At 36.0% G+C, this 9763-nt stretch overlaps 1 protein-coding gene across 1 annotated transcript in view; it reads right to left on the bottom strand.

Annotated features, from left to right (window-relative positions):
- Positions 1 to 9763, bottom strand: part of nckap1l (NCK associated protein 1 like) — a 27861-nt gene that overhangs the window by 12884 nt on the left and 5214 nt on the right. Inside the window, exons 4-16 of the mRNA XM_016480139.1 lie at positions 7714 to 7770; positions 7485 to 7627; positions 4789 to 4879; positions 4312 to 4449; positions 4092 to 4140; positions 3400 to 3556; positions 3198 to 3254; positions 3001 to 3097; positions 2707 to 2816; positions 2151 to 2283; positions 1959 to 2049; positions 1178 to 1236; positions 222 to 367 (exon numbers count right to left, since the gene is read on the bottom strand). Coding sequence (XP_016335625.1) covers positions 222 to 367; positions 1178 to 1236; positions 1959 to 2049; positions 2151 to 2283; positions 2707 to 2816; positions 3001 to 3097; positions 3198 to 3254; positions 3400 to 3556; positions 4092 to 4140; positions 4312 to 4449; positions 4789 to 4879; positions 7485 to 7627; positions 7714 to 7770 — 1328 coding nt within the window. The remainder of the gene's footprint in view (positions 1 to 221; positions 368 to 1177; positions 1237 to 1958; positions 2050 to 2150; positions 2284 to 2706; positions 2817 to 3000; positions 3098 to 3197; positions 3255 to 3399; positions 3557 to 4091; positions 4141 to 4311; positions 4450 to 4788; positions 4880 to 7484; positions 7628 to 7713; positions 7771 to 9763) is intronic.

The following is a 9763-nucleotide window of genomic DNA, read 5'->3' on the forward strand; positions in this document are numbered from 1 at the left end:
AAGAAATAAAACATTAATAATATTTTATAGTAAAGAGCAGCCAGGATAATTTCTTTATACAGAACAAAAAAAAGCTAATTCAGCAAACCTAACAAATTGTAGAATTTCTATTTTTATTGTCATATTTATTTTTAACGTGTGGATGATCCTTACACCACAAAACACAAATGTACATCTGTATTAATGTCACAGCTTCACTCAATGACTCAGAAGTGACTCACCAGAGGATAGAGAGATCAGCCGTCTCACAGAGGAGTTCATTCACATTGTCCATCATCCTAGTGTGAAACTGGGCCATGTTCATGACCTTGGCAAGCTCAGGGTAGTCCTTGAGTGCCAGAGGAGCTTTACCAATACTGGTGTAAGCCTGATGAATGCAAAAACATTGGGTCATCAGATCTGTAATGGTTGGCATAACTTTTGATGGATCATTGTGATTGCATCTTAGAGATATAATGGATAATGTAGTCTGGTTGAGTGTGTACTTCTTGCATTTATTAATTTGGCAGACATGTTTATACAAAATATGGCTGCAAGTAAAGTTATTTTGCTAACTGATTAACTAGCTGATTATTTCTTCGAATAATCAGATGTAATCGTCTTTATTTTACTGAAAAGAACACCGACAAATTATTCCATCCTACCCAATGTTGTCCTCCAAGTGTGCAAATTGAAAGCCATGAAAACAAACATAGTGAATGTATCTATGTATTCTATGTTATACATTATGTGCAAAATTGAAAGAAAGACTAAGTTTTAAATAAAAATTACTTTAAATTGCTAAATAAATTGCTATAATAATAATAATAATAATAATAAAGAAACACAAAACCACATTTTTCTAGCTGGGTTAAAAACTAGCCCTGTTTGGTTTTCCAGTGGGTGATATATGTAAATTTGACGTGCTGTAATTAAATAAAGAAACATGGTTCAAGATGTAGCAGTAACGATACAGTGAGGTAAGCATTTTCCTACTGTATTCTTCTGTGAGATCTTATTGATTAGATGAACAAGCTCCCCTCATATTTTCATTTAAAAAGTATTCAGGACATTTCAACTTCAGCCACAGTAAATGAATGAAAGTGTGTGTCCAAAGATCTTCCTGCAGAATTTCATTTTTGCCTGTTTTCCTTTCTTATTTAGGCTTCAGATGAATTCAGTTTTGCTTAAGCCATACCTGCAGTCTTAACCAGTCCAGTCTGAATGGTTTCAGGTCAAATTCTTCTCCTGCATCCACTGTATAAAAAGATCACCAGAGTATTAAGAAAGCAAATAAATCTGTATGTAACTATTGTATTTGAATTCATGCTATACATTTTTATCAAAGACGCTGTAAGATGGCAGTTGAGCAATATTTATTTCAATCATATCATATCTATTTCTCAAATATGAAGTGTACCTTAAACCACACATACACATTCGGGGGAAGTCGTGGCCTAATGGTTAGAGAGTCGGACTCATAACCCAAAGGTTGTGGGTTCGAGTCTCGTTTGGGATTGTAGGTGGGGGGAGTGAATGTACAGTGCTCTCTCCCACCTTCAATACCACGACTGAGGTGCCCTTGAGCAAGGCACCAAACCCCCAACTGCTCCCCAGGCACCGCAGCAAAAATGGCTGCCCACTGCTCCGGGACTGCTCCGGGTGTGTGTTCACTGCTGTGTGTGTGTGCACTTTGGATGGGTTAAATGCAGAACACTAATTCCAAGTATTGGTCACCATACTTGGCCACATGTATGTCTTTCACATGTATGAAATCTGTCTAATTTCAGCGTTTACAAACCCAAACAAATCCAACCCAATTAAGCAGTCACAACACTCGCTAAAAACACTGTACTGCCGCTACCTATGTGCAGAGTATATAGCCTGTTTAGAGAAATCAGAAAGAGAACTCACAGTGCTTGAGACTTGAGAGTTGAGACAAATGATGACATAAGAACTGATTCTTCCTCCGGACAGACGTACATTCCCTGAAATGAGAAGCATTGCAGACAGAGTTGAGACAAATGATGACATAAGAACTGATTCTTCCTCCGGACAGACGTACATTCCCTGAAATGAGAAGATAGAAAATAAAGCAAAACTGCAAACCTTCTTATAGCAATGCAGAACATTTTTTGTGCTTCAGTGAGCGGTGCCATGTGTCGGAGTACCTGAATGGTGTCATTCAGCGCTAGAGCATCATACTGTGACAAGTACTGAAGATGGTAGCGTTGTATAACATATCTGTGTTGAGCCAATAGAGTGCGCAGCTTTTCCATGTAGTAGAGGAGCTCTGCCATCTGGCTGTACAAAAAAACATTTAGGATATGAAAGGTTCATGTGATGGCGCATTTCACACAACAATCTGGGAAGTGAATATTACCATAATAGTCTTTCCAAGTTTACAAAGTCACCAGTGCTTCACTTTTAATTTTAGAAAATGTAATAGCAACCTTCATAGCAGACATAATATAACAATGTGTGATTCTTCAGTTAGAGGCATTTTTGACTACTTTAAAACTTAAAAAGGCAGAAAAAAAGAAAGTAAAAGAAAAAAAGCAAACTACATTTTTGTCTGATCACAGCTTTCATCAATTTGAACTGCTTTTATATGTGATACAGATTTTACTATTGTGTGACAGTAATGAAATATGAAAAATAAATTGATTGTGTTTTAGTTAAATACTGTGGAATGCTCCTCACATACTGTAGCTCAGTAAAACTTACGAATCTGCGTAGTCCTCCGGGGTTTTGGTTTTGGGGATGTTCTCAGCATGACGCACAAGCCAGAGCACTTCATCACGGGAGAACGACAGCGCCATGAACACAAACAAAGCCTATAGGAAGCACATATACTGTTCAGTTCATGCTACAGAGATCTGAGTTCATGTGTGTCCTACCACACTACATTATTGCAATTATTTCACATTTAAATATAGCAAAAATAATATTAATTAATTAATTAATTAATTAAAAAACCTACTACTACTGCTAATAATAAAGTAAAAGACCAGTTGAAACCTTGGGTCCAAGCAATGCAGGTTCATCTTCCAAAACTTTGGTAAGTTCCTTCAGGGCATTTCTCAGGAAGTTGCGCTTCTCTCTCCGCAGTGCCCCGCTGGAAAACCCGTGAGATGGGTGAACATTTAGTCTGCTGTCTGGAGTCTATTAAAATCTTGATGCCCATTTGGGACATTTGGAATACTTAAGATGCTCACCAGTTAATGATGACATACTCTTTACATTCTTTGATGTCAGGAATGCGCTTACTGTATCTGGAAATAAACAAATGTGAAGATAGACTGTTTACATTATAAGAAATAATTCTGTGAATACGATAAAATCTTAAAGAAGCATTCCTTTACTGAGTGACAGGCTATTGATACATGCTGTCTGCGGTGAACTGTCTGCATGCCTTACCCTTTGAGACTGTCGAAGAAGTCCTCCGAGAGCTTGTGTATGTTGAGAACCTCGTCTCTGATGACTGTGATGTACAGGCCGTTACGGAGGGCCATCTTCCAAAAATTCTGAGAGTTAGCATTGGTATTTAGACTGCTATGGCACAACAGGAAGCCAACTGACAACCATAAGATAACAGAAAACACATTTTGAATGCAAAATCATGATTTCTTTGTGTAACCATTTGTACACAGATTTCACACACTGATAGTGAATGAGACCCAAGTTCAATGTTTTATTTGTTGCTTCTGTGGTTACTTGCTCTCTAACAGCCCCAGTCAGACTACCAGTGCACTATACTTTCACTTTTTAACATTTATTTTCTTTATTTAAATCAAATATAGCGTATAATAATTATAGGTGAGCAAAGTAGGACAGAAAGGTGAGTGGTTTTGGCAGAAAGCGACAGCAGCAACTTTCTCACAGTTCTCACATGCTTTTTTTTTTTTTTTGAGTCCAGTGAAATGACACAAACCCAAAGTGTTTCCACTGTTGATTCAGAGACATAGCTAGAGCAGCTGTCTTGGTTTATGAACATAAAATATTACTTCAGCATGGTTTTTCATGATTCGTCTAGTGATGTTGACATATTTAACAAATATTGGAAGATTGTACTGAAATTGCATGACTCCTTGTACATAACAGATACTCACTGAGGATCCAGCGCTCCATCGCCTCCATGGACAGATACTCACAAGCCATCTGAAAACAATGTTCAGTGTCAGTCCTTTATACAAACAGCCAAATGCACAACTGTTTACTGATCATGACCTCATGGATTGCAATGGCATTGTATAATCAATGTAAAAAGCCAAGCTAAACCACACAGCTGAACCGATAACTGATGATCTGCACAGTGGAAGATGTACATACTGTGTCACAGCATGCAGGGCTGAGCATGGCAGCGGGGGATGCCAGCAAAGACAAGAGCTGAGCGCTGCGCCACTGGTCAGCAGAAAGATTCCTCCGCGGATACACCATGAGCAGTGAGAGGAGAGCCTCTGTCACAGACTGAGCAACAGCACAGCTATTCATATTAACCCTGCAACTGAATCACTTTAAGACTAGAATGACTATGCTTAAGTTAAATCTATCCAATATTCACTAGGTTGTCATTTCTCTTTAACATGGCTGCGCAGCAAACAGAAACTATGCTGTACGTGCTAAGCACTAGAATATAATAAGACTGATGCTGATAAAAGGATGAAAGGGCAGACTGAAAATACTGATTTTGCATGTCATAAGAACATTATTTTGTATATATAATTGTCTATAAAATAATTTTGTTACCAGCATTTAAACATATGCAAATATGTTTGGTATCTAAAATGGTATCGAAAGGGGACTGACCTTGGTGTGGGGACCAAACTCCTCTGAAAGCTTTTTCCAGGGATGGTCGTACTCTATAAGCATCTGACCAAGTCGAGGGAATGAGGGATCACTGCACATAGTTATAACACACACACACACACACACACACACACACAATCATATAGTGTATTATTATATATATTTCTGATATTCTATTACCCTCACATAAATCTTTCTGCATTTGTATTATGTTTTTGAGCCAAGGACTTTTGGCTGCTTAAACAGACAGATACAAGCCAAAAAAAAATCTCTGGCCAGCCAGTTGATAATGTGGATGTATTTAGATTAGGGCTGTCAGTTGATTAAAAATTTTAATCTAATTAATTAGATTATCTCATTTCATCTAATTAATTGCAAATTACATTTGGCTGTGAAAATACCCCCAAAAGATTATTTAAAGCTATTTTTGTGTTAAATGAGAGTGAAAATACCCCCAAAAGATTATTTAATGCTATTTTTGTGTTAAATGAAAAAGTATTAAGTAGACATTGGTAACCAAAACAGCTTTGTTACCAACAGTCTTCAAAGTACCTTCTTTTATGTTCCACAAAAGAAAGTAGCCTAAGTCATTCAGGTTTGAGTAAATGATGACATAATTAACATTTTTGGGTGAACTATTCCTTTAAAGGTTTTTTTTTTCTTTCTTCATTTTTTCCTTTTTTTTTTTTTTAAATAAAATGATATTCTAAATAAGAAACTAAAAATGCCAGCAGGTGGCGTTAAATGTCTATATGAGTCATTCATACATTCAAACGGCTGATTCATTCAGGAATGAAGTACGGCTCACTCTCTTTATAAATGGGGCTTTGAGTCATTGATTCACACGATTCCTTCAAAACGAGGATTCATTCAGAAACTAAACACCGCTGTGTTGCTCACAGACACACAACAGTTCTGCTGTGGCTTTATAGGTAATATTTTTGTTGGCAAAACTAAGCAAAAACAGACAATATTGTGTTTAAAAAATAACACAATATTAACTTCTCATTTACTGTACTGTTGTATAAAATCACATTTGCACTCGGTACAAACAGCACTCGTGTGATATTGCTCTCGCTGCTTTATCTCGCTGTGATATCGCTTATCGTGATAACAAAAAAAAGAAACAAAATTAGACAAAAACTCATACAGGAGCATTTTTGCCCCATTATCTTGAATTTTGAGGCATAATTGCATTTATGGAGTTGTTGCCCTGCATCATATTTGTCAACAGTCAACTGTATAATGCAAAATGACGTACACTGTGACGTACAGTGACGTACACTGGCCCTGCCCCCAGACCTGTCAGGTCTGGGGTCGGGGCCAGTGCGTTAACCGCGTTAAAATATTTTAATCACGTTATTTTTTCATAACTAATTAATTAAGTTAACGCGTTAAACTCACAGCCCTGATTTAGATTGATGGATATAAATAATCAAAATGCTTGTGAAAGAGTATAATTGTTCTACAAGAATATATAATAGTGAATGTTTTGCATCTAGTCTTCAAGAAAAACTATTATCTGTCTCTGACTGCATAAATCTGCTCAGTAAAACCCTCACGTTTGGCTGTGTGAAAATTAAATGAATTTTCAGAATGTAATACAATGCAGAGTTGAATTAAACTGAACATTAATGGGAGCGAGTTGTTGTCCTGCAACATATTTGTCAACAGTCAACTGTATAATGCAAAATGACGTACACTGTGACGTACAGTGACGTACACTGGCCCTGCCCCCAGACCTGTCAGGTCTGGGGTCGGGGCCAGTGCGTTAACCGCGTTAAAATATTTTAATCGCGTTATTTTTTCATAACTAATTAATTAAGTTAACGCGTTAAACTCACAGCCCTGATTTAGATTGATGGATATAAATAATCAAAATGCTTGTGAAAGAGTATAATTGTTCTACAAGAATATATAATAGTGAATGTTTTGCATCTAGTCTTCAAGAAAAACTATTATCTGTCTCTGACTGCATAAATCTGCTCAGTAAAACCCTCACGTTTGGCTGTGTGAAAATTAAATGAATTTTCAGAATGTAATACAATGCAGAGTTGAATTAAACTGAACATTAATGGGAGCAAAAAAGAGTGATAAAACAATGTCCTGGTTATGAGAATCCACTACAAGACATTGAATACAAGTCAGTTGTTTATGTTGCTTAAATGTAAGTTTGTGTAGATTTATGTTTAGACAATGACTATCAGAATACATAAAGATACATAAACATATACAAAAAGAAACGTAGCCAGGAAAAGCCACATTTACATTTCCAATATTTTTGGAAATGATCAACCTAGGCAAATGCTCTGACATCACATTATCTGAAAGAAAAGCCATTTACAACGTCTGAATCCATAAACTGGAGTTTATATATATATATATATATATATATATATATACATACAGATTTAAACCGATTTTATATGAAAACATATGATTTGTAGGAAAAAGTCACCATGAAGGTCCACCACCAAACTTAACCCTTAGAGATTCAGATACCCTTTGAGCAGATTGTACAAAAACAAATGAATGAGATTTACAAATGTGCCAAACAGGAAAATGATATGAAATTGTGTGAGTTTGTTTGCCACCAAACTGTAAAATACTTATGAACTGTTATGAGAATGTTTGTACATACAACCGTCCAAAAGCACTGTGACTGTGTCTAAAAATGTGGTCACATGGTGTGTTACCTGTTTCCATTTGAGAACTCATATGCACAGTTATACATTCCGACAATTGCCTTCTTGTCATCGATGCGAGACAACATGTAAATGACTGAGGCGTAGGTGACGATAAGGTCCAGGTAGTTCTTGGTGAAGTCAAAATTTACAGCCTGAAATGGATTATGACCACAGATTCATGTAAAAGCATCTCCTGCCTCTTTTGATTTTCTATCTTGTCTTCAAGAGTCATACTTACTATGTTAAAGTAGCACTGGCTGGCATCTATTGTGTTGAGCAACTCATAAACATGGTCCTAAAGAGAAAAGATATGCATAAATAAATAAATACTGATTAAAAACAAATTTAAGATAGAACACACTGATACTATAACAAGAATAATGAAAATATATGAAAGTATAAATCAGTCGCATTACATACCAAGTTTATTAAAAATACATTGTTAGAAAGCATTAGTTAATGAGTAAGTTAATGTTCAAATCTGGAATGTGGTGGCTCTTCAAAACACGTTTTAACTCTAATATTAAGGAACACTGCCATAAGCCTCACAAACATTTCATCAACTAATCTATCAATATTTTTCCTCAGAAATGCCCAACTAAAGTGCTGAAGTCAGTTGCTAGCTTCTGGGCATTTTCAAAGGTTAGTGGGACCTTTTTAGGTTTAGCTCCAGTAATATTCAAATATTTACCCCGCTGATGTAACATTCCAACACATTTGTCATATTCCAGTATCTCATGAAAAATTATGCACATCCACAGATGTCGTATGGGGATATCTGAGATATCCTTGGTGATTTATGTATTTTTTTCTAATATAACATTGCCTCTTTTTAAAAAAATGTCAGGTCAAGCATTAGCAAACTGTGACTAGCTTTAAACAAGTCAGGGCCCAAATTAAGACATACATTTACATTGAATTTAATAGACATTTTTGGTCTATCTATTGCCACTGTTTGCACCACTTTAAATACCACTAAATAGCATATTATTCACACGGGTGCAAATAGTGATAGAAGATAAACATATCTGAGCAGCGGTGGAAGGAGGTAGTGAAAACAGCGTATGTGTTCAGTTTAAACAGACTCTGCACACCTGTATCCAAAGCAACTTACAAATTAAGCTTGTACTCCCTAGTGAAAAAAAATATTATACTTAAGCAGAATTTATTCATATGTACTTTAGTATAACTAAATGTATTTGTGGCACACTATAAATTGGTATACTTAAAGTCTGATTGGAACAACTAATTTTGTACTAAATGCATTTTAGTTGTGCCAAAGCAGTGCTTAAGTTCAACTAAAGTTGTAATAAATATACATGTTTGCAGGGGCGCTGCTAAGTGGGGGAAGATTAGGACGATTCTAAGGGCCCACGCACTTGTGGGGCCCCCAGAGATCTGTTTTATTAGTAGTAACAGTAGTAGTAGTAGTAGTAATAGAAATTATATGAAGTGTATGAAGTTAAAGGTTTTTGGGTTAAGGTTCATAATGTAGAACATTTTAACATTGTATGCTGTGTGTGCATAGGTAGCTAGCAAACAAGGAATACAGCTAAGAAATTATATGAAGTGTATGAAGTTAGAGGTTTTTGGGTTAAGGTTCATAATGTAGAACATTTTAACATTGTTATGCTGTATGTGCATAGGTAGCTAGCAAACAAGGAATACAGCTATTAAGCTAATAGTCACATTTAGCTAGTAAGGTCATGATTGAGAAATGTTGGATACTGCTGGAAATGCTGCTATGGGGTATCCTATTTATTATTTTAGGATTTTTTTTGTTTGCCCCAGTGAAGCATTTCTATTTTATTAACAGATTAAGTAGTCAAACTCATTCCATATCAGCAGAATAGTGTGGTACAAAAAGTCGATGTACATAGAAAAGGAAATGAGTGAATTATGTTACTGATACCTAATGGTCAAAAGCAATAGCAAAAGTAATAGGTCAATATTATTAAATTGCAGACAAAGATTTTGAATAGCTAGGCTGGCTTACACACTATATTGCCAAAAGTATTGGGACACCCCTTCTAATGAACAGGTTTGACTATTCTAGTAATTTCCATGAGTACAAATCTTAATGTTTAAGCATATAATGATATTCTATGGAATTGTGTGCTTCTAATTTTATACCAGTAGTTTGGACAGGACCCTTTTCTATTCTAACACAGCAATGCCTCTGTGTATAAGGCAAGGTTAAAAAAAAAAAAAAAGATTGATTTAGTCAGGGTGGAAGAACTTGATTGGTCTGCATAACGCCAAGTCCTAATCCCAGCTGAACACCTCTG

Source organism: Sinocyclocheilus anshuiensis, unplaced genomic scaffold, assembly GCF_001515605.1.
Source record: "Sinocyclocheilus anshuiensis isolate Anshui unplaced genomic scaffold, SAMN03320099.WGS_v1.1 scaffold169, whole genome shotgun sequence".
Lineage (NCBI taxonomy): Eukaryota > Metazoa > Chordata > Actinopteri > Cypriniformes > Cyprinidae > Sinocyclocheilus > Sinocyclocheilus anshuiensis.